Genomic DNA, 25,485 nt, shown 5'->3' with positions numbered 1-25,485 from the left:
AACACCTGGTGGACACAGAAATATGTGATGATGTTTGCAGTAATTGTGCGATTCTTGCCGCTGTCCAGGATTTAACTTCACGCAATACTCTGTCTCGATCCAAATTAAGATCATTAAAGCTTTGCAATTCTTCTAAAGAATGAGTATTGAGTTTCCTTAGAATGCTTACATATTCCTGGCTTTTCAGTGTATAAAGCTCATATACTGAACAAAGCTGTCCAAGGGCTCCCTCTAGTGATGACACATCAGAAACAGGTTGAGAGAGGGTGGACATATGATTTAGCAACTTTTGCCATAAGTTTAGGATATCGGAAGAAAGTTCATGCTTCCTATCTTCAAGAGATTCTCTTTAACCTTCCACGTAGGTTTAGACTGCAGGTTGGGATCCAGTACTTCTCCTTGTTCTGATTGTAGATATTGTTCATCTTGAACAGGCTGTGCAGTGTTCCCTTCAGCCATGATATCACACAGGTAGAATGGTTCTGAATAATACTGGAGTGAGTTTGTAGCTTGCTAGAAGAATCTATGCTGTAGTGTGTAGCTGCACACACGGTATGGAGTCGGCATCCCAATCGAAGGGACGCCGGGCAGCGAGCACACATAGCCGCGGGGGGGAGGGTTAGGTTTAGGGTTCCCGTGGGGGACTTAGGGTTAGGCACCCCCTCCGGGGGACTTAGGTTTAGGCGGTGGGGAAGGGGGGGTTAGGTTTAGGCACTTAGAGGGGGGATTAGGGTTAGGCACTTGGGGGGAAGGTTAGGGTTAGGCACCCCTAAGAGAGGGTTAGGGTTAGAGGGTAGAAATAGGTTAGTATATACTTGCCGCTGTCGGGATTCCAACCGCTGGGCATGGGTCCGGCGGTAAATCATACCGATTCCGCACAAACTGATAATTTTTTCTTACACTGTAGGCAAGCTTGTTAAGTGTCTTTGTATCTGCAGAAGCTGCAACTGGCTTACTGGTGTATATAGCAGTATGTATCAACCATCTTTTCACTATTCTGACTCATTAACCAGGCTGTAAGTGTAAGGCCCCTGAGATAATTCCTCTGTGTATATCTGTATTGAACCAGTACTTACACCAAGAGACTTTGTTATACAGTGTCAACTCAACTAGTAAGGCATGTATGAAGAATCCAGATGAGGGTTTATTTCAAGCTGAAATTCTTGTAATTATGCATCACATAGTAGGTGAAAAGATGATAGTTTACAGAGCTCAACAGGTGCAGCTGCAAGCTAAAATGGCAGACACACACGGAGCTACAGACAGGAAGAAATGAGGGCCGATGACATTAGACCCTAGCTACAGAGAATCAGGAAGGACAAAATTAACAAGATGCAAAGCCTTGCAATAATAACATGACAGAAACTAACAGCATATGAAACATATATATAGTGGGACATGACAGATGCCAATGGGAATGTTATGGGATAGAATTCCTGCAGTGTACTATACTATGCTCATCTATAGCACAATATAAAATAATACATCTATTTTCTTACAGTAAATAAACAAGAATAGTAAATCCACAAACTGTGCCTAACTGAGGCAAAATGAATTAGTTCAATATGATTGAACCAAATTTGTTGCAATTTTTCCTTATTTGTTAAAGAGAAATAATACAAAGTAAATATACAGTATGCATACTTCACAATTTGTCATTAAATGTCTCCATCATTATAAGTCCATAAATGTAATCAATGCTATAGAAGTTTATATTATATATTATCCAGAGTTTATGAAGTCATTGTTGTTGTATCTAGTTGTACAGCACTTTATTATATTGCATTACCATGTGGTGATTTGATTGTCACAATAGCAGTTACTAGGCTATGTCTCCCAGGGCACCCATAGCACCGGGCAAACCACAGTGATAGATGTGTAGTTGCAGTGGCAGAACTACAATGTGTGCGGGTGGTGTGGCTGCAATGCTGAGAAGCCCAAGTTCCCCATACCCTGCACCCCACCCCAAGACCCTGGCTCTGCTCTGAAATGGGCAAAGTACATGCTCAGAAGAAGCCTCCCCTCTGCTTTTCATAGCAGAGCCGTTGACCCAGGATGCTACAGCGGATCTCCGTCCCTGAATTGTAGCTAATGACATCTAGACTGCACTAGCTTACCTATCTGTTGTATTGTTTACTGTAACATCTATATTTTCACGTATGCAGAAGCCGGGTGTTATTGCACTTTCAGTGTGTAACCACACAAATGGTGTGTGTACAGTGTGTGCGTTTAGAATCTACACGTAGGTGTTTACTTGTATGAAAGGATGATGGAGCAATACTTGCTGGTTACATGTTTCTTCCGTTATTATTTACATTACCCAGATACCCATCATTGCAAGATATAATAACGTGTGCCAATATCATAAGGGGAAAAAAACAATCTAAATTATCGTTCAGTAATCCCACAATTCTCTTAAGCATGGTCATACTCAGTGTGGCTGACTTTGGGATTTAATTCTCTTGCTACCATGGGGCAACAGTCATCAATTTTCATCAAATAAAAAATGGCTTGGTCTATATCTCCATCCGAAGCCTCCATATTGTTCTTTGTATTAGCAATATACTCAGTTTATAGTTCAGTATCAGAAACCATTTGCTTCTTTGTTGAGTGCCCATTGGTTGAAGCAGGAGTGGCTGCTTGACCTGTTCCATTCTCTCGGGTTCCACTATTCGATTTGTCCTGACCATGGGCAGATACGGACACCAGAGTGTTACCTTGGCTATCCGTCTCAGTGTAATATGGATCTTCACCCTATACAGACATAGATACAGCAAGCAGGGTTAGTGTGGAAGACATCACATCCAATCAGATTACAACCATGTCTTGCTTTTTACTATGTTTCTTTTTTAGAAATAGGTAACAGAAATATAAAAAATTGTGTTGGTTTTACACTGACATGCACTGAGTTTTACACACTGGATCATTCAGAACACAATGGGCATGACAGCAATGTAAAAAAGAAATTATGGTATAATACAACAAAAAGCACATTGGTGTTATTATGACATATAAAATGCACCATAACATTGATAGTCGAGTACATATTGAACCTGTACCTAGCATTTATTTACAGTCCAATATAATGGAGTTTAATGGGAGTCCTCATTAATTACATAATTCACTAGGAAACCTTTTAATCACAAATCAAATTCTGTTTTCCAGTGTGAGGACATATTTTTCATGCTATGTATATGAACTGTATTTTATATTAATTTTATTTACTCAATGTACATAATCATAGTTAATATTTATCTATACGTGTACATCAATATACTAGTCAGCAGGTCAAAAATCCACCCTGTGCTGTGCCAACACCGCAGGTCATGTCGTCTCAATGAGGAGGAAAGGCAGCTGGAACCAGGATGAAGCTGGACTTCCGCTCCTGGCACTCTGCAAGCCAAATGCAGGTGTCATGGGGCAGTGACAGTGCCTCCCCCTGGCCCTGTACCCTAGGTGGCAGCAAAACCCACCCATCCCTAATTACTGCCCTACAACAACACATATAGGGGCATATTCAATTGGGCGCAAGGTTTAGCGATTGAAAAACCTTGCGTACAATTTTGGATTACCGCGGGTATGCACGCTCCCGATGCCCACGGTATCCAATTAAAAAAAAGTGGTTTGCAGGATTTTCAGCTCTGAAAACCCCGCGCCGCGTATAAAAAAAAAGAATTCTGCACTTACCTGCCCGGGGGTCTCTGGTGGTCTCCGTGGCTCCCGGTGGCCTCCCCTCTATCTTCTCACTGGATAGGGGGCTGCTGGGAACTCCAGGGGCTGGTGGGAGGGGCAAGGGCTGCCGGGAGATGTACAGTAGTTCTCCCAGCATCCAGCGCCCAATCCGGGGGGAGGGAGGGGCACACAGACACTGGGGGGGGGGCACACAAACGGGGTCACACACACACACACTCATGCACACACACACTCACTCATACACACTTACAAACAGTAACAAACACTCACACACACTGACATACTCACCCTGCTGCAGAAGACCCGGCTTCCGACGCTGGAGACAGCGCTGCAGATGGTGAGTAATTATGGACTAAATAAGCTAATTGGAAACTTCCAATTGCTTAATTAGTCCACCGAGGGGTACCGCCGGGGTGCCAGAGCAAGTCCCGCTGAATTTTCCTAAAATTAACGATTTTAGGAAAAATCACACTTGCTCTGGAGGTGCGAGAATAAAAACCTCCCGGCGCGTAAAAAAAGTAAAAATCTGCACCTAATTGAATAGCAAAAAACCCGCACCTGCAGGACAAACCTTGCAGGTGCAGGTTTTTTGCTATTCTCGCACCCAGTTGAATATTCCCCGTAGTTGTCAACATATTAAAATAGTATCAACGGACACATTGCTGCACTTTGTCTGTGCCTCTAAGCATGTGATGAATGATATTCTTCTTGTAGTTCTTGGAGCACCACAATTACCCAAGGTTGAACTATAGTAATCTCAATGGGTATGTTGGCTATAGGGCATGGATATAAGGAAGGAATGGCCAATTCCCTTAGATTGACAATGCTCTCCCCAGCTCTACTCCTGGGTATGCAGGGTCAGCACATGCTCAGTTGCACCCCATTTGGGTTTGTGGTTCCAGAAATGAAAGACATCGAATCACATCGGCCATTCCCAGGTTACTCAGCATGGGTGTGAAATTCAGGCTTCTGGGCACAGTGAAGCTACATTGAAAGTGGCAGACACTGGCCTTGGCACGCCCAGAAAACAGGGCCGACATACCCCAGTTTTCCGGGACTCTGGCTGTCGCCGCCCCTTCCCCACCCCCAAATGGGCTTAGAGGGCACTGCGACTGTAATCGCAGACACATCCTGCGCTTCCACCGATCGGCAACCATCAGAGTTGGACACAAACCATCAAGTTTTGCGTACGGCTCTGAATCAGGTTCTATGTTTGGCAACTATAATAGCAGAATCATTTATTTACATTATTATATACATAGCAGAGCTATCGATAAAAGTGTCATATTATCCAAGCGCTTCTGTGTGAAACTAAATATGTCTCCTGAATCAGACAGGAATCATCATTTGAGCTTTTTTAAAAGATGATGAAGTCTTTCAAATAGCACATGGAAAATGGCACAATTACTGTACTTTAAAATATATATTTATGTGCTCTTACTGTACATAAATAGGTCAATTGAAAAAAACAAAATACAATCATATGTGAGCACTGAGTTTAAAATAAAGTTTATTTGAAACATTTTGCATATTCTTCCTGTATATATAGTACTTAGTTATATTAAGGATCTGTCGTGTACTTTTTTTTATTATTCTGTGCAATTTCAAACATAATTTGATCTGCTTCTTTAACCAATGTTTGCAACAAGGAAATAGTTAAATTATTTTAGGCCATTGTTTGGATGAAATGTCACTACCCAGAATTTGTCATCCCCAGCACTTAAGCACAGATAAGTGATTGCTCCTGTGTAGCTAGGATGGGTGTTGGAGCAGATAAAGAATCAGAATAACTGTAAACTCATAAGAGCATTTTTAATTAGAACTATTTATAAAGATGATTGTATTGTAGTATTCGTAAATGCAAAATGTATTTATAATAAGTATGTTCAAGTTAGACATCTCCACCAGGTGCAAGCAGTAGGAGATTTAAATTAGAGACACAAGAGTGAGCCGAACCAGTAAACCATTCACAATGAAAACACACTGAAAACTCAGTGTCTATCAAAATCTCCAGCACATATAGATATTTCTGATGGACAGGCAGCTTCCTATTAACCAGATCAGTGGTGAACAAAAGTTGGCACAGGAAGTATATTAGTCACAGGGTTATCAGGTCTATGAGTCTTGGGGCTGTGGAGGGCCCAGCAATGCACATTAATTCATTGGGCTTGCTCCTGCTTTGTTCTTCAATTCGGCCTGCACTGTGCAAGTGCCTACTATATCCCCGCACGTGCTCAGAAGAGCAAAGCAGGGGCCTCCTGGAGATGGTGGTGGGAATGCATGCCCTCATTGGTTGTTTAATATACGTACATGACAAGCAATGATGCTGTAGGCTGGGAGGCATTTGGTACCTTTTCCTGTCAATAATACTACATGGATGAAAGTATTTGGCAATGCAGATTTCTGACTAGTATCTGGGAGGTGGATACACATGTCCTGGTTAAAGCTTCATTACTCTGGTTCTTTAGTATAATGTTTGGGGTGGTGAGGAGGTGCGCACAATCATTCTTTCCACTATCTCTCACATCAATGGTTATTTTGCCAGCTATATAAACTAACCAGTCTCTGTCTGCCAGGACTCCAGCTTTCTCTGTTGGAAAGAAAGTAACCAGCCAAAATAAAAGCAGCTAACAAAACGCCACAGGTGACCAGAGCAATAGTGACCTTCCGCCATGGTGTCACATATTCAGAAACATATCCCCATTTCAACTGGATGGGTAGCTGTAAAATAAAAGTGACATAATCTGGTTAACATCTGACTATTACAGTCTATAAAAAAGATACCAGTTTGTTGTGTTTTCATCGCACAAATATTATATACTCATACTCACCAAGAAATAGTTAATGTTCTGTAACATTATTTTGCACCTTTGTTTTATAAGAAACTGTAGGCTTGCTGTAGGCTTAAGTAAAACGGTAACGGTAATAATAGATTTTGTGTAGAATAATTAATACTTTTGTCTTATACATTTACATCTGGAAGAATATGGTTAGAGTATGTCTTACATCTAATTGAATAAACCATTTTTTTTTTAGTTACAAATAGTAATATAATATATGTATCCAAATGCAAAAATACATAACAAATTGATCGCATGGATATAACAGCAGTGCATGCCTGGCCAACCTGAGGCTCTCCAGCTGTTGTGAAACTACAAGTCCCAGCATACCCTCCCAACAATCAGCTTGGGAAGCATTCTGGGACTTGCAGTTTCACAACAGCTGGAGAGCCCCACAGGTTGGCCAGGCCTTCAGTAGTGGAAGCACAGAAATATAACTAAACAACTGTAATTCTCCATGTGCTAAGCTTACAAGACAGTTATCGTGAGAAAAACTACACAACCAGTAATAATCAAACATATTTGTGCCCATGGGATGTAATGAACCCAGAGTTGGTGTGCGAAAGCTAAATGAATATTAACTTTTGATAGACAATAGCATTTATAAAATCAAAGATAATACATATCCACCCAACTGAATAGATTATGAAAACATGAAGTTCTGTGCTTCAAGCCAATGCAAATTGCTAACAGATTTTCATGGGCTGGAAATTACCAATATTTCTTATGTTTCTTATGATGTAATCCATGTGCAGCATTATTCTTTGTGACTAGGTTGGAGGATTCATTTGTTGTTTGAACTAAATCCCAAAAAGTTGGGTGGATCCATGAAACGTAAAAAAATATCAAGCTAGTCCCAGTGAGCCTAATAAAATGAACTTTGTTTATAGATGGGATGTGAAAAGTTATATCCTAACAAATCTGCTATACTTTGGTTGCTCTCAGATGTTAAAAGACCGTTGACAGCATCTGCCTTATTTTATAGCAGTGTTGAAAAGTCGATGAGAGTCTGGCCTAGGAAAGGATATGTTTCTCATTTACTGGTGTTTGAATATATATATAAATATATAATATATATTTATATACATATATATAATTATATATAGCTATTATATACACAGTAGAATTTATTCCCGTAAATCCGCTAGTTTGATGTCTTTATAAAGTCTATATTCTACTGCATGTAATGGCAAGTAGCTATATCTACAGTATAATAGTAGATCTTTAGGTGCTAATACCAAACTTTCAACTATGCCTCTTGGGGGTACGGTCATACTTTTAGATCACACACAGGCAACACAAAATTGGTGGTTTGAATAATAAATATAATTTAACATTCACCCTCTACATAGTCTAGAAGTTCCAGATACAATTATAAGTTTTAAAGAGGTCCTAATGAACATTTATTATTCTTGGGAATATTCTAATATTGCATAAATATTTAAGTTTCAGAACTTAATATCTCTTATTATTCTTTGGAAGTTATTAACAAAGTTGAGCACTTAAAATGCAAAAATATTATATAACTGTTCAGTGACATCATATAATTTTAGATTGTAAGCTTGTGAACAGGGCCCTTTTACCTCTTTGTCTGTCTGTTATCACTCAGTGGCTTAATCATCAACACTAAAATTACGTTTTTAAGGCCATTTTCCTTAATTACCGTTATTTTAGTATTCATGAACACACTTAGCACAGGAGATATCACTGATATCTCCTTGCTAAGTCCCCCTGCGTTAATTTCCACACTCCCCATACATTAGTATGGGGATATTGAAATTATGGTATTCATCAAATTCCGAAAATTATGTATTTTCGGAATTTGATTGAGTTACTATTCACCACTGTGAGGTGGCGAATAGCAGGTAACACTTACTTGTGTTAGCATGGACAGGTTCCCCGGCATCTCCCTCCAGCACTCTGGCTCCGGAGGCTGGTCTGACAAGTGTTCTCCCAGCAGAACACAATAAAGTTTTCTAAAGTACAGTGGTCAGCTGGGAGAACATGTGTCAGACCAGCCACCGGAGCTGGAGGTGCTGCAGCGGGCAGGTAAGTGCGGGGACGGGGTGAGGTGAGCGAAGGGTCGACGGGGGGTTGGGGGGGACAAAATGACCGCAGCTGTAGGCAGTGCTGTGCATGCGCTGGTTTTACAGATGTAACAGCACATGCGCAGCATGGATTCCAGCTGCGGTGAGTTAGTGTAGATAGGGATAACTATCTATTTCCTGAAAAGCTGTCATCGCAAAAATTACAGGGGCATAACTATGGGGCACTACTACAGGGGCATTATATGGGGGCACTACTACATGATTTTCTTCCCTTCAAATCAAGGGGGTAACGTCGGCGTATCTAAATATATTTTGGGGCAAAAGGTAAAAAAGTTCCCTGACCCCTGCCATAGAACATATTCAGAACATTGTTGAGTCTATATAATAAGGCAAAAATGTAGGAAAGATGGCACATAGACCTCAATGACACTTTATGTGGCCTTCTGGGGAGTCAGAGTGGAACTATTTTGTGCATGCCCCACCTCACTTCCATCCTGGTTTTCTCCTCTTTCACTCTGTATCTATCCTCTGGAACTAACCTCATCAAATTAGACTTTGTAACATCCCTGCAAGCTTCACACCAGCTCCAGATTCGCAACAAGGTAATATAGACTGTATAGACTACCACCTAGGGCCTGGAGGAACCCAGGGGGCTCACCTGTCAAACGCTAGTGGCATGCATTGAAGTCCATTTTTTTTCATCTTCAACTCCCGTGAAGCCTGCAGACTGGCAGGCTTGCCCATGAAGGGGGAAGGGGTGCAATCGGGGATATTGTGGTGAACTAATTCTGTAACAGTTGATGCAGAGAGACAGTAGCAAAGGATGTCCCTGAGATTAGTCTATGAAATGAGATATAGCACAGAGGAGCATGTGCTGAGCTCTGATTGGTGGAACTCGGCCCATGCTGCTCTCTGACACTTGAAGCTGTGAGGAGGAATTTAATCTCTCAGCATATCCCTGTCTGCAAAGCTGGGAACACACCTTGCGACCCAGCAATGCGGCGAGCAATATATTGATAAATCGTGAGCACTGTACAGAGGGCCTGATTCAGACCCGCTCGCGAGCGCACAGCGCTCGTAAGTGGGTCAATGGTCCCCCACTGCACATGCTTCACGCCGGAGCCAGCTCCGGCGTGCGCATGCGTGAGACCCGGCCAGCAACGGGCGCTCCGTCGCTACGGGTCTCGCACCAAAGCGGAGCAGCTGTTGATGGTGATTGACAGCTTGCCCCGTTTTGGAGGCGGGCAGGGGGGGTGGCTGTAGGAACGCCTGCCATTTGTGGGCGGCCCTACTGACATCACTCGTGATGTCAGTAGGTGGACTTCCTGCTCTATTAGAGCAGGAAGACCACTGGGGCTTGTGGCCACGAGACCCTACCACAAGGGTCTCGTCGCAAGCCTGATGGTCGCGATAGTCTTGACCATCGCGACCATCATCTGACCGCTCTCATAAGCTGTGGGTGGTCACCCACAGCTATGCGAGCAGCCAGGAGGCCATCTTTAAAAAAAAAAAGGGACGCCCTGAGTCAGAGTGAGTGCTCTCAAAGAGCGTCCGGCTCTGAATCAAACCCACAGTACACAATACACCAGACAACGCAATGTATTGTTACATGGTAAACAACGTTGTTCATTACATCGTCCCATCTGCTGTGCTGCATGTCAGATGGGGCAATCCCATGAACGATGACTCGAAATGAGAGATCGGGCATACACACTATACGATGTGTATGATATAGCATTCTGAGCCAAGTTGGGACAAAATATTTCATATATATATCGTATGGTGTGTACCCAGCTTCAGTCTCCTGCCCAGGGGCGCCGAGAGGGGGGGGAGCGGGTACAGATTACCCGGGCCCGGACTTTCTGAGGGGCCCGGTGGGGGCCCGGGTCCGGCGCCACTCCCCCCCGCCTCACAGCAGCCCAGTTGGAGACTGCTCGTGGCTGCTGAGCAGCAGTCGCAGCAGTCTCCTATGCCTGTGCGGGGGAGCGATCACACTGATCGCGCCCCCCCTGGCTTTGCGCCGGGCTGAGGGGGCTCAGAGTGCCCCCTCTCCCCAGGGTGCAGCAGTGAGCAGTGAGGTGAGCAGAGGGGGGGACCAGTGGTGTAACTAGGGTATTTGGAGCCCAGGGCAAATTTGAAAAGGGAGGCCCCCCCGATGTGCGCACAAAAAATGGGCGTGGTCACTTAAAAATGGGCCGTGTCAACATGACACACCCCTTTATTTTCAAACTGAACATTCCTATCCATATGATCCTTAACCCCAGTAGTACCCCTTATACAGTACCCCCAGTATGCAGTTGTGGTCCCTCTTATGCAGGCCCATAGTAGTGCCCCTTATACAGTATCCCCAGTAGTGGTCCCCCTTATACAGCCCCCAATTAGTTCCCCTTACTCAGTACCCCCAGTAGTGGCCTCCCCAAATGCAGGGCCCCACGTAGTGTTCCCCCTTATGCAGTGCCCCCAGTAGCGGTATCCCCTTATGCAGTGCCCTTTATATGGTGCCCCCAGTAGTAGTGTCCACCCCCTATGCAGTGCCCTTTATATAGTGCCCCCAGCAGTAGTCCCCCCCATGTAGTTTTCCCAGTAGTGGTCCCCTTATGCAGGCACCCTGTAGTGATCCCCCCTATCCAGTGCCCCCTGTAGTGGCCCTTCCTATTATTGCCCCCAGTAGTGGTCCCCCGAGTGCAGTGCCTCTAGTAGTAGGCCCTTTTTATAATGCCCCCAGTGGTAGTTCCCCCCCAAGTAGTAGTCCCCAGTAGAGGTTCCCCCTCCCGATTAAGTGCCCCCAGTAGTAGCCCCCCCAGTAGAGGTCCTCCCAATGGCACCCCCAGTAGTAGCCACCCCTCCCCCAGTAGAGGTCCCCCCAGTAGTAGCCACCCCCCTCCCACGTTGTGCAGATAGGTTAAAACAAAAAAAAAATATATATATATATAAATGAAAATATACTTACCTGAATCCCTGCTCCTGCTCCTGTCCGCGACGCCGCTCCCGCCCGCCAGTCCGCCCGGGCTGGCGCGCTCAGCATTATGGGACAGACATCATGACGTCAGTCCTATTACCCACTGCAGGAGCCGAACGGAAGTCCGGCTCTTGCAGTGGGTGCTGCAGCAGTCAAAGAGAGTATCTGACTCTCATTGGCTGCTATTTATCACACGCATCACCGCCAGCGCTGGCGGTGATGCGTGTGTTATGCACAGCCTGAGACCGCCTCCAAGCGCTATTGGGCAAGCGCTCAGGGGGAGGGAACGGGCTCAGGTGTGAAGCACAGTACCGGCGCTGGAAGCCTAGCGCCGGTCCTGTGTAAATGTGTAGCGCTGACCGCACTCATTGCGGTCGGCGCTACATTGGCTAACTATTGCGGGCGGGCCGGTACCGTGGCCGGTGGCGCCCCCGCGCCGCCGGTCCAACGGCGGCCAGGGCACGCACCCCGCTTGCCCTGCCCTAGTTACGCCACTGGAGGGGACACAAACTTACCGCATCTGTAGGCAGTGCTGCACATGCGCTGGTTTTACAGATGTAACAGCACATGCGCAGCACTGCTTCCAGCTGCGGTAAGTTAGAGTAGAGAGGGATAACTATCTATTTCTCGAAAAGCTGTCATCGCAAAAATGACAGCTTTTCGGAATAGATAGTTATAGGGAGGAGGAATGATGAATTCCTCTGGTAATTAGGTAGAACTCCATGTGAGTTCTAAACTTAATTAGAACTGCTGCCTATGCTCCCCCTTTCAACAAATCTCCTCCCTGTGTATATCACCTCTCGCTACATCTTCTGCCTGTACCCCGTTCACTACATATCCTGCCTGTGTCTCCCTCCTCACTACATCTCCTGCCAGTGCTCACTCCTCACTACATCTCCTCCCTGTGCTCCCTCCTCACTACATCTCCTGCCTGTGCTCCCTCCTCACTACATCTCCTGCCTGTGTCCCCCTCCTCAATACATCTCCTGCCTGTGCTCCCTCCTCACTACATCTCCTGCCTGTGCCCTCTCCTCACTACATGTCCTGCCTGTGTTACCCTCCTCACTTCATCTCCTGCCTGTGCTCCCTCCTCGCTACTTCTCCTGCCTGTGCTCCCTCCTCGCTACATCTCCTGCCTGTGCCCCCTCCTCGCTACATCTCCCTGTGCTCCCTCCTCTCTACATCTCCTGCCTGTTCTCCCTCCTCGCTACATCTCCTGCCTGTGCTCCCTCCTCGCTACATCTCCTGCCTGTGATCCCTCCTCGCTACATCTCCTCCCTGTGCTCCCTCCTCTCTACATCTCCTGCCTGTGCTCCCTCCTCGCTACATCTCCTTGCTGTGCTACTTCCTCGCTACATCTCCTGCCTGTGCTCCCTCCTGTCTGTGCTCCCTCCTCGCTACATCTCCTTCCTGTGCTCCCTCCTCGCTACATCTCCTGCCTGTGCTCCCTCCTCGCTACATCTCCTGCCTGTGCCCCCTCCTCGCTACATCTCCTGCCTGTGCTCCCTCCTCGCTACATCTCCTGCCTGTGCTCCCTCCTCGCTACATCTTCTGCCTGTGCTCCCTCCTCGCTACATCTCCTGCCTGTGCTCCCTCCCCACTACATCTCCTGCCTGTGCTCCCTCCTCGCTACATCTCCTGCCTGTTCTCCCTCCTCGCTACATCTCCTGCCTGTGTCTCCTTCCTCCATACATCTCCAGCCTGTGCTCCCTCCTCACTCCATCTCCTGCCTGTGCGCCCTCCTCACTACATTTCCTGCCTGTGCTCCCTCCTCACTATATCTCCTCTCTGTGCTCCCTTCACACTACGGGGCCCATTTATCAAAGTTCATTTGAGGTAAATTCCCCGAAAACACCTCACTACATCTCCTGCCTGTGCTCCCTCCTCACTACATCTCCTGCCTGTGCTCCCTCCTCACTCCATCTCCTGCCTGTGCTCCCTCCTCACTACATTTCCTGCCTGTGCTCCCTCCTCACTATATCTCCTCTCTGTGCTCCCTTCACACTACGGGGCCCATTTATCAAAGTTAATTTGAGGTAAATTCCCCGAAAACACCTCACTACATCTCCTGCCTATGCTCCCTCCTCACTACATCTCCTGCCTGTGCTCCCTCCTCACTATAGCTCATACCTGTGCTCCCTCCTCATTACATATCCTGCCTGTGCTCCATCCTCATTACATCTCCTGCCTGTGCTCCCTCCTCATTACATCTCCTGCCTGTGCTCCATCCTCATTACATCTCCTGCCTGTGCTCCCTCCTCACTACATCTCCTCCCTGTGCTCCCGCCTCGCTACATCTTCTGCCTGTGCTCCCTCCTCGCTACATCTCCTGCCTGTGCTTCCTCCTCGCTACATCTCCTGCCTGTGGTCCCTCCTCGCTACATCTCCTGCCTGTGCTCCCTCCTCGCGACATCTTCTGCCTGTGCTCCCTCCTCGCTGCATCTCCTGCCTGTGCTCCCTCCTCACTGCATCTTCTGCCTGTGCTCTATCCTCGCTACATCTCCTGCCTGTGCTCCCTCCTCGCTACATCTCCTGCCTGTTCTCCCTCCTCGCTACATCTCCTGCCTGTGCTCCCTCCTCGCTACATCTCCTGCCTGTTCTCCCTCCTCATTACATCTCCTGCCTGTGTCTCCTTCCTCCATACATCTCCAGCCTGTGCTCCCTCCTCACTCCATCTCCTGCCTGTGCTCCCTCCTCACTACATTTCCTGCCTGTGCTCCCTCCTCACTATATCTCCTCTCTGTGCTCCCTTCACACTACGGGGCCCATTTATCAAAGTTAATTTGAGGTAAATTCCCCGAAAACACCTCACTACATCTCCTGCCTGTGCTCCCTCCTCACTACATCTCCTGCCTGTGCTCCCTCCTCACTCCATCTCCTGCCTGTGCTCCCTCCTCACTACATTTCCTGCCTGTGCTCCCTCCTCACTATATCTCCTCTCTGTGCTCCCTTCACACTACGGGGCCCATTTATCAAAGTTAATTTGAGGTAAATTCCCCGAAAACACCTCACTACATCTCCTGCCTATGCTCCCTCCTCACTACATCTCCTGCCTGTACTCCCTCCTCACTACAGCTCATACCTGTGCTCCCTCCTCATTACATCTCCTGCCTGTGCTCCATCCTCATTACATCTCCTGCCTGTGCTCCCTCCTCATTACATCTCCTGCCTGTGCTCCATCCTCATTACATCTCCTGCCTGTGCTCCCTCCTCACTACATCTCCTCCCTGTGCTCCCGCCTCGCTACATCTTCTGCCTGTGCTCCCTCCTTGCTACATCTCCTGCCTGTGCTTCCTCCTCGCTACATCTCCTGCCTGTGGTCCCTCCTCGCTACATTTCCTGCCTGTGCTCCCTCCTCGCGACATCTTCTGCCTGTGCTCCCTCCTCGCTGCATCTCCTGCCTGTGCTCCCTCCTCACTGCATCTTCTGCCTGTGCTCTATCCTCGCTACATCTCCTGCCTGTGCTCCCTCCTCGCTACATCTTCTGCCTGTGCTCCCTCCTCGCTGCATCTCCTGCCTGTGCTCCCTCCTCACTGCATCTTCTGCCTGTGCTCCATCCTCGCTACATCTCCTGCCTGTGCTCCCTCCTCGCTACATCTTCTGCCTGTGCTCCCTCCTCGCTACATCTCCTGCCTGTGCTCCCTCTTCGCTACATCTCCTGCCTGTGTCTCCCTCCTCACTACATCTCCTGCCTGTGCTCCCTCCTAGCTACATCTCCTGCCTGTGCTCCTTCCTCACTACATCTTCTGCCTGTGCTCCCTCCTCACTACATCTCCTGCCTGTGCCCCCTCCTCGCTACATCTCCTGCCTGTGCTCCATCCTCGCTACATCTCCTGCCTGTGCTCCCTCCTTGCTACATCTTCTGCATGCGCTCCCTCCTAGCTACATCTCCTGCCTGTGCTCCCTCCTCACTACATCTCCTTCCTGTGCTCCCTCCTCACTACTTCTTCTGCCTGTGCTCCCTCCTTGCTACATCTCCTGCCTGTGCTCCCTCCTCGCTACATCTCCTGCCTGTGCTCCCTCCTCGCTACATCTTCTGCCTGTGCTCCCTCCTTGCTACATCTTCTGCCTGTGCTCCCTCCTCCCTACATCTCCTTCCTGTGCTTCCACCTCACTACATCTCCTGCCTTCGTCTCCCCCCTCTCGCTACATGTCCTGCCTGTGCCCCCCCTCTCTATAGCTGCTGCCTTTCTCCCACTCTCTCCACATCTACTTTATTTAACTCACCACCCTCTCAGTATGGGCCATATTCAATTAGCGGCAGAAACGTACGTTTTTTTTGCCATCGAACAGGCGAAAATGGAGAAAAAAAACTGGAGAAAAGTCTTCTCCATCCCAGACCAGGAGAAAAATCATGCAAAATCCCTATTTTTGGCTAAAAATTTGGGGATTTCTTTCAGAACCCTTTGGACACCCCCTAATGATAAATGACCCCACAAAAAATGTGTAAATTGCGTACTTTGGCGAGAAACGACCGTGCAAATTTTGTGCGTAAAATAAAAAAAATGTTTGAAAATGGTTTACGTATTGGATCGGATTTTCTGACGGGCGTTATGGATGCGTCAAGTGTTTTAAACATTGCACGAGGTTGCAGCATGCATTTTTTAAACGGTTTTAACAATTGAATTTTTCGACACGAATATATACTTGCACCCATTTTAATGTACCCCCAATTTACGTGAAACATTAATTTCCTGGAAAAAAAATAGTTTTCTATTTAATTTTTTAACGTTTTTTTTTTTCGCCCAAGATTTGCGTGGTTGTTTTTCGCCAAAGTACACAACTTACAAAAACAATTTGGAGCAATTTATCATTGAGGGGGCTGTCCAAAGGGTTCTGAAAGAAATCCCCACATTTTTAGTCAAAAATAGGGATTTTGCATTTTTTTTCCTGGGCTGGAATTGAGAAACATTTCTCCAGTTTTTTTTCTCCAATTTTGCCTGATTGCCGTTGTACTTTCATATGTCAAATTACATTGTTACTATGTGTATTTCTTGTACGTTCCTGCAGAAACTTTGTGGTACCTTTTAAAAATTTAAAGATAATAATAATAATATTAATTGCTTCTGCATTCAAAGGGGTTGCAGGTATAAATGTCTAACTAGGGTAAGGACAGTAAAAAGGTAATTGGAATTTAAATTATATGGATTATGTGTGCAAGGATTAAACTTGTTGGGGTTTTGCCATACATGCATTTTTTGACAATATTTGTTAAATTCTTCTAAGGATTGGGAAACAGATTCAGGGCCTGATTCAGAGCCGCTCGTTCGCTCCGAGAGATGTTCGCACATCTGCGCATGCGCATGGGTCGTAATGCACATGCGCCAACCAGTCATTGCGGTCGGAAATTGTGCGCTCGCAAAATAGTGAGTGCCTGCTAATTTGAGTGACAGGATGAGGCGTTTGTGGGTGGTAATAGGGGAAGGTGCTTGAAAACGGGGAGTGGAGATCCGAACGCAGGCGTGCCAAACGGGCGTTTTAAGGGTGTGCATAATTAACAAAGCAGCGTCATTGGCCACGTCACTTGGTTGTCTCTTAGCCTGAACTGTTCGCATGATTGCGGTAGGAAAATCCAACCACAAGCACTGCGAGCAGTTCAGACGCCTTTCGATGTACTCGATTAATCTAGTAAATAGCGGAGATAACATATGATGCGAGCGGCCAGGGGGCGTCTTTACAAAATAGCGAGCGCATGTTTCGTTCGCTCGCTCAGACATAGAGGCATCAACAGACAATTTAAATAGCCGGCCCCTTTTTCTGAACGACCGTTTGCAAATAGCGTCCGGCTCTGAATCAGGCCCTCAGTGTGGAAAAAAGAGAATAGTTCTGACAATGATGTCACTGAAGCACTGAGATTGTGAGATATCGCTTATTGCTGAGTTGTCAACAAAAAAAGAGATGTAAGTAGCTTATTTTGGCTGGTAGAAAGATTACTAGCTTAGTTTGAGGTGACAAGGGCAAAGATTTGGAGTGGATAGATACAGATGCTGAAACCCAAAGAAGCATTTTTCTATTTTAAAAAATAAGTGATATGAATACAGAAAGAGTAGAGGGCCTAGGAATGGGTCTTTTGATGCTTCAACTGATGGACCTTATGGAGTGGAGAACCTGGATAGGATAGTCAGGTTTTGTATGAGATGTGAATGGTGTCAAACATTGAAGCAAAGTCAATGCTGAGATCCAAAATGTTGTGTGAGAAAAAGAAGTGTGGCATTCAAGGTGAAACCTCTCAAGGAGCTTGGGGATCATGGGATGTGAGAAATGGGACCGTACTGTGAGCAAAAATTAGGGTCACAATCCTTTTTTTCCAAAATAATCATGGAAAGATACTATTGGAGATAATTATTAGAGGTTATAGAAGGTCGAGACGAATGCAAGATACTGGAAATTAATGATTTGTCTCTCACAAGAAGGGTGAGTATAATGAGAGAATTTTGTTTATAAATGATTTTACATTTTGAGCCTGATTCTCTAAATTGCTTTATTTATTTATTATTGCCATTCCTCGTTTCTGCCCCTGGAATACGTACAATAACACAACTAATTGGTTAGGTCACTTAGTTTCATCAACTTTAGCCTATGCGTGAGTTATACTACATGTCAACTATGGAGCATAATAGGTTCAGATGTCCTGTACCTTTTGTTATGTTAAGGATAAAGAAAAACACATATCAACAGATTCAACAGGAACATACATGCTCAAAATCCACTTGATGAGATTTTGCATTCACACAGTATGAAGGAAGTTATTCTTAGGATAAAGTCCAAGCATTAGTTGTGAGAATCTTACTGAAAAACATTCTGCAACAATAAGAACTTTTTTTCTATGGAGGTGGAGAGTGTTTTTATTTCCTCTGTCCTGTTGGCTGTTTTGGTCTAGAAGAAATGTTGGCACGTTCCACTGGACTGAAATCAAAATAGTTTATAAATGTTTTCACTTCTAAAGGCAATAAAGGAACATTAATGGTTTGAACAATATGTAGAAGAATAACATCTGCGTGTTTATTGAGATAAGAAGGTCACTTCTAGATAGGGTGACAACAGATAAGAAATAAGTTGATTGTTTTTGAAAGTCGATCCTGAGCTATTATCCTATAAGGGTGTAATATTTGCTGTACATTAGGAAATAAAAATATATATAGTAGGGATGTGCGCCGGACCATTTTTGGCGGATTTGGATTTGGTTCTAATTCGTCGTCCGGCTTTGGATTTGGATTTGCCAAACTGCGGTGACTGGCTTTGGATTTGGATTTTTTTACAAAAATTTACAAAAAAAAGCTAAAATCACATAAATTGGGCTTTTTTTCTTCATAGAGTATTATTAACCTCAATAACCTTAATTTCCAGTCATTTACAGTCAATTTAGACCACCTTACAGTTTAAATGATAGTTTTGACCATTATTGGCCAAAGGTTGCAGTGAGCTGACTGGTTACCAAGCGACAAAGCAACGGCACAGACACCACAGCACATCTATGACACAGTGCCACACAGCAGTGGCAGAAATGAAAAGTAGTGCACCCACCCAGTGGGGTACGGCCAGCAGAGTCACAGTACTTGTTTACAAAGTGGGCTATGGCCATAGGAGTCACAGTGCACAATCTTATTCACATTACACTGCACATTGGGCCTGATTGAGACCCGGTCGCGAGCGCTGAGCGCTCACAAGCGGGTCGATGTTGGGCTAGTGCGTATGCGCATGACGGACCCGGCACCGTCGTGCGCATGCGCGAGACCCGGAAAGCGATCAGCAAGCCTTCGCTATGGTACTCGCTACAAAGGGGGCTTGCTGTCGATGGTGTGTGTCAGCATGCCCCCTTTGGTGGGCGTGCCAGGGGTGTGGCTGGCCAGATGGAGGCATTCCCATGGGAACGCCTACCATCTGGGGCCGGCCCCACTGACATCACAAGTGATGTCAGTGGGAGTGCTTTTGGCTCTGATAGAGCCAAAAGCACTCCAGGGCTTGCAGCAGACGAGACCCTACCACAATGGTCTCGTCGCAAGCCGATGGTCGCGATGGTCTTGACCATCGCGACCATCTTTTTGGCCGCTCGCTATAGCTGTGGGTGGTCACCCATAGCTATGCGAGCGGCCAGGAGGCCGCTCTAAAATTAGGAAGGACGGCCCTGATTCAGAGCGAGCGCTCTGTCAGAGCGTCCGGCTCTGAATCAGGGCCATAGTGCCCCTGATTCACATTACACCATAAAGTAGTGTCTCTTATTTATGTTACGACACACAGTAGTGCACCTTTTACACAATGCCCACAGTAGTGCCCCTTTTATACAATGCCCACAGTAGTGACCCTTATACACAAAGCCCACAGTAGTAATGCCTCTTATACAATGCCCACAGTAGTAGTGCCACTTATACAATGCCCCCAGCAGTGGTGTCCCTTACACAATGCCCCCAGTAGTGGTGCCTCCTATGCAGTCCCCTTAGTAGTAGGGCCCCCTTTGCAGTACCCCCAGTAGTAGTATGCCCCCAGTAGTAGTCCCCCCATTAGCCGGCCCCCAGTAGTAGTATGCCCCCATTTGTAGTATTGCCCTCATTAGCATGCTCCCAGTAGTATGTCCACAGTAGCAGACCACCAGTAGTAGTGACCCCATTAGCATGCCCCCAGTAGTAGTATGCCCACCCGTAACAGTGCCCCCATTAGCATGCCCCCCAGTAATATGCCCCCCATTAGCAGTGCCCCAGTAGCATACCCCCCAGTAGTAGTGCCCCCATTAGCATGCCCCCAGTAGTAGTATGCCCCCCAGTAGCAGTGCCCCTATTAGCATGCCCCCAGTAATATGCCCCCCAGTAGCAGTGCCCCCATTAGTATGCCCCAGTAGTAGTATGCCCCCAGTAGCAAGGCCCCAGTAGCAGGCCCCCAGTAGTAGTGCCCCCATTAGCAGGCCCCCAGTAGTAGTGCCCCCATTAGCAGGCCCCCAGTAGTAGTATGCCCCCCAGTAGCAGTGCCCCCATTAGCATGCCACCAGTAGCGCCCCCTTACAAACACACATATGAAAAAAAAAACTTACCTGAATCCCTGCTCCTGCCGCCGTCCGCTCTGCTCTGCTGTATTACGCGCGGAGGAAGCCGGAAGATGGAGCTCATGAGTGAGCTCCAACCGGCTCCCTCTGTGCAGCAGCCAATGAGAGTCTGCCTGACTCTCATTGGCTGCTATTACAAACACACAGTTGCCGCTGGCAGCTGTGTGTTTGTGTCTGTGTAGGGCAGACCGCTATCACAGCGGTCTGCCCTACACTAGACTAGCCCTGACGTTGGATTCTCTCGCGAGAATCCGACATCAACAGGCCGCCGTTCGGCCCCGAACGGGGATCCGAGTCAGGCGGGGAACACCCGAACAGGGTTCGGGTGGACTCGGATCCCCTATGTTCGGAGCTCATCTCTAATATATAGTACCTTAAATAAAAAAATTTGCTTGACTAAATCTGTTCATGATATTGACTTATAAATCCTTCGATAAAATGTGAATACCCCTAACACTAATTCAATATTAGGAACCCCAAAATAAGAGAGAAGGGAGCTTGTGTGCTAACTCAGTGTGGGCCCCCTCCTCTCTCTAGCGGTTCCATGGCAGGTGCAGTAGAGTAGATTCTGGCTTTGTGGCAGAATCTACTGCACAAGCGCGGGTCTCCGGGAAAATGTTGCCCTCACCTTTTTTCTGGGTACAGCAGTACTGCGAATGCGTGAGTCACCGGGAAAATGGGCGCTGCAGAGCCAACGGTCTGGTAAGTATAAAGACTATATGGGTGCAGGGTGTTCAGTGTGGGCCCCTCTAGACCCAGGGGCCCGTGTGCACCGCACATCCTGAACACATTATAGATACGCCCCTGTTGCCAGTCCTAAAGATTGGTGATTAAAGCTGCCCATCCACTACTAGATGCGGGGACAACGGCACGATTATGACATCATAATCGTGCCGTCATCCCCCTAGGGTGAAGTGCATACACTGAACGTTCAGATGTTCAGTGTATGCAGATCAATCATCCCAAAACATGGCAACCTATGGCAGTCGTCAGGTTGATTGTCATGTTCGGGCGATGATAGATGTTAAAAACGACCAGCGGGTACACGCACCGCTGGTCATTTTTAACATTTTACTGCCCGATTTGCGGACAATTTGCAAGCGATTGCACGATAACGACATCGTTATCGTGCAATTGCCTGTCAAAATCGCCTAGTGGATGGACAGGGTTAGAGTGGGGAAAAGGCATGCCCTAGATCAAAGGTTTCCAAACTCAGTCCTAATGGTCCAGGTTTTAAGAATAACCATGCTTGGGCAAAGGTGACTTAATTAGTACCTCAGTCTTTTGATTTAACAATTTGCACTCAACCATAGATATCCTTGAAACCTGGACTGTTAGTGCGCCTTGAAGATCGAGTTTGGGAACCTCTGCCCTAAATCAAGTGCTATTGCAGAGCTACACATGAGGAAGATCCAGAAACCCCCTCCTTGCTCTCTATCATCTGTAGAGTCTGGCATAATAATAGATATAATGGAATACATATCTAGCTTTTTCAACCTTTTGGAGTCCTTTGACATTTTATTTTAAGTCCATTCTTCCACTAGATTACTGATTGCTATATGGGCCTGATTCTCAGGCGCACACAATGCCGATGCTGATGGAGTTGATTTTGTTACTACAGTGCATGTGTCCCAAATCTATTATGTTTGTACAGAGTCGCAGTTGCAATTTCAGCCGCATGCACATTGAAAAAGTATTGACCATTCCTGTCCGATGACTGGGAGGTGGCTATTCATATACACAAAGATGGTCTGTCTTATGGGAGTGTCGCTAAAGTGTTTGTATATACAGACTCTTAATCGCTCACATAGGAGGCCATACCCAGATGGAGAATCTGCACCTGCCATAGAGCTGGTACAAGTTTTATACCTATGGTTCATCTACAGATATAACTAGGGGTATTTCAGCGTCTGCGGACTCCGACAGTGAGCATCCCAGCCCTTGCACATTCAGACGCACAGTGATGTACACCAGGGAAGGGCAGTGCAGTGTCACTTGCATAATGTCATAGACGTCTGACTGGCAAAAGACGCAAAAAGAGACTCAGCTGTGTCCAGCTCAGAATCAGGCTCTATATCTCTGTTTTATGACTCCTTCTGTACATTGTATTTTGATAAAAGGAAAGAGGGGTTTGACTGCACATCCTGATTTAAACACAATGTGAGGTGCTACCTTGCTGAGATCTGTAGTTCTACAGCAGAAATAGAAGGAGGGAAAAGCAGATGCACACTCTAAGCACTACGAACACTTAATATCACAAAATATATAATAATCTGTCAATAAACATGGTTATAAATTGAGGTTCTTAGTACATATTTGGCCAAAGATGTTTGCCCACCTACCGCATCAAGGTGAACCTCGTCAGCTGGGTCCCTAACATCTGCTTTTCCCTCATTGTATTTTGATGGCAGCAACTGATGCCTTTTTATATGCAGCTATGTTCTTTCCCTATCCCTCCCACCACTCACTTATTTTTATTTAATTAAATAAATAAGCAGCAAGTATTTCCCCTGCATGAAAAGAACACATAGCATTTGTACCCCTTGTACTAGCATTTACACACTTTTCATTGCAACGTGGATTGTACAGGTGCAAACTTGCGCTATTTTGCTGCATTTGCTTCTAACTCTAAGGGGGCTATTTATCATCACTTAAATTGTCCATTATACATGAGAAAAGGCATATTTTATGGAATGAGCCATTCATTATTTAGGGTCCAATAGGGTCGCCTAATATTCAGCTAAATGAGAAAAAGTAAAGCTCCTCGGTGACAGGTGCTGGGTACTGCAGTGTGACATACTCCTGCAGCACTAGGCTCCTGTCACAGAGGAAGAGCCGACAGTGCAGGCACTAGGTGATGCTGGGCTGCTCCCGAAGGGATTTCCCTCGACCAATCCTGCTCGAGGGGAATGTGGAGTGTACACCAGGTGTCACCAGACCCAGTGATGCCTCTGCACTGAGCCATACTTGCCTACTTTTAAATTCTCCTCTCTGGGAGATGTCCGGTGAAGAGATGCAGCTGACCAATTTTAGGCCACATCTCCACTGCAAAAAATATAGCAGTTCTCGGGTCCGTGGGGCTACAATGATGAGATTTGCTCTGTTTTAGCCCCGTCCCCCTCCTTACGGTTCTGCTATTCCCAATTTATCTCCCCATCTTGACCACTTTGTTAGGAAGTGGGCGGGATGCGGAAGATATACCCATTCTTCCAGGGGACTAGGTAAGTATGCCCGAACCCTATTATTATCTTTATTTACAAATACTATATTACTAATAATTTTCTTAATAAAGTATTTTCTAATTTTTTGGTAAATGGAACTGCGAGCACTATAGAGGTTTGCCAAAATATGTAACACGTGTCAACTGACAAAAGTGTTGAGTACCCTTGGATCTAGCTGGTTTTCAATATTTTTATTTTATTTTTTTTAATAGTTCTAAAAATTGTAGGAATTCTGATAGTCTACTTTTAAATATATGAAAACGAATCTGTCAGACAGGAATCAGAAATACGGCCTGTGCAAGGATCTTTATGGACCGTCTGTATATTCCATGAACTAGCCATAAAACATAAAATAATACGTTTGTCATATTAGTTTACCTTAGCGTAGATTATGTTTTCATTATTCTTAAGCATCTTCCCTGCTGATAAAGAGATAAACATAGCATTTAAGAATTAAGTTTTATTACCTTTAGTTAGAAAGAACACATAGATAAATATGTGCTTTGCTTGTTATAGACTGGCAATTTCATATACTCAAGCATTAAATACTATGGAAAAAAGTTTAGTCAGTTTTGGTCTTCTAGAGCACTGGTTCACAACCTGGGGTACCGCACCAACATTGATCGGTCGGGCATGGCGGATCGTCCAACATGTCTGTTGAAGTTACAAGTCGGCCACACCGGGTAATATGTGTGCACTGCCGCTGGAGAGCGACAGACATTTCCCCTGTTTTTTTCACAGGGAAGAATGAGGAAATGGGTCCTCCCCAGGAAGAGGATCTAGATATTGTGGCCAATACACTGTGCAATAGATCACAGTTGGCGGGATGTACTAAGCCCGAAAAGTTGAACGCATTCCCCATATGTATCAAGCTCCGGAATGTAATACATTCCTGAGCTTGGACCTGGTGGGAAATGCTATCTGCAGATGGGGTTACCTAATTGAAGTCAATGGGCTTCTTTTCACATTGTCCTGTTAGGGAGATCCAATCGGATCTCTCCCAGCACACCCCGCGGTGTGTGTGTCATATGACGCATGCGTAAAGAGACTTCGGGGTCATAAACTCCGGAATTCCCCTCTTCGCAAAGGACTGCTCTCTTTGGAAGAGCAGTCTTTTGCGATTGTAATCACATTTCTAAGTACACATCGGCGTTATTAATGCTGGTATGTACTCGATGAGTGGCAGGATGTACCACATCCACCGTGCAGCTTAGTACATCTCGCCCAGTGTATGCCTATGATAACTGTTGGGTGTCAGGCTGCCAGATAAAATGCCTGGCTGTAGTTATGTGTTCCAGAAATGTATAAATGTATTTCCATTGCATGTACTATAATTGATGTTTCTTCTGCTTGTAATTGATATGCTTCAACAAAGTAGAAAATGTTATTTAAAAAAAAAATGCCTGTCTGTCTGCATGCCCAGCCAGGGTCTGACTGGCCCAAAGCAGGGCTGCAACTAGGGGGGCTAAGGGGGCACGTGACCCAGGTGCCAGACTTGAGGGGATGCCGTGGAGAGGCTGCTGGGAGGCTACGTTGCTGCTCTTGTAGGTTTTGAAGCCACATCCCAGCCATGGGAGGCACAGAGACACCGTCAGTCGAATGTGGTGTCGTTCACATGCCAATCAGTGCTCGTGGATTGGCAGCCAATCAGCAGAGGCTGCCGGTCCGTGAGCTCCAATTGGTTCGTGAG

The 25,485-nt window shown here is 46.1% G+C and overlaps 1 protein-coding gene across 2 annotated transcripts in view; it reads right to left on the bottom strand.

Moving 5' to 3' along the window:
• Positions 1 to 1,137: 1,137 nt before the first annotated feature.
• Positions 1,138 to 25,485, bottom strand: part of CD34 (CD34 molecule) — a 121,227-nt gene continuing 96,879 nt past the window's right edge. Inside the window, exons 6-8 of one of the 2 annotated variants that reach the window (XM_088479630.1) lie at positions 24,174 to 24,217; positions 6,253 to 6,414; positions 1,138 to 2,754 (exon numbers count right to left, since the gene is read on the bottom strand). In XM_088479630.1, the coding sequence (XP_088335756.1) occupies positions 2,572 to 2,754; positions 6,253 to 6,414; positions 24,174 to 24,217 (389 nt within the window). In that variant the 3' untranslated portion in view covers positions 1,138 to 2,571. The remainder of the gene's footprint in view (positions 2,755 to 6,252; positions 6,415 to 24,173; positions 24,218 to 25,485) is intronic. The other variant, XM_088479631.1, reaches the window with a different exon arrangement.

The sequence above is a fragment of the Taudactylus pleione genome, unplaced genomic scaffold, assembly GCF_031769625.1.
Source record: "Taudactylus pleione unplaced genomic scaffold, aTauple2 ptg000242l, whole genome shotgun sequence".
Lineage (NCBI taxonomy): Eukaryota > Metazoa > Chordata > Amphibia > Anura > Myobatrachidae > Taudactylus > Taudactylus pleione.
The sequence above is the reverse complement of the archived record's forward strand: the minus strand, read 5'-3'. Positions and strand labels throughout refer to the sequence as shown.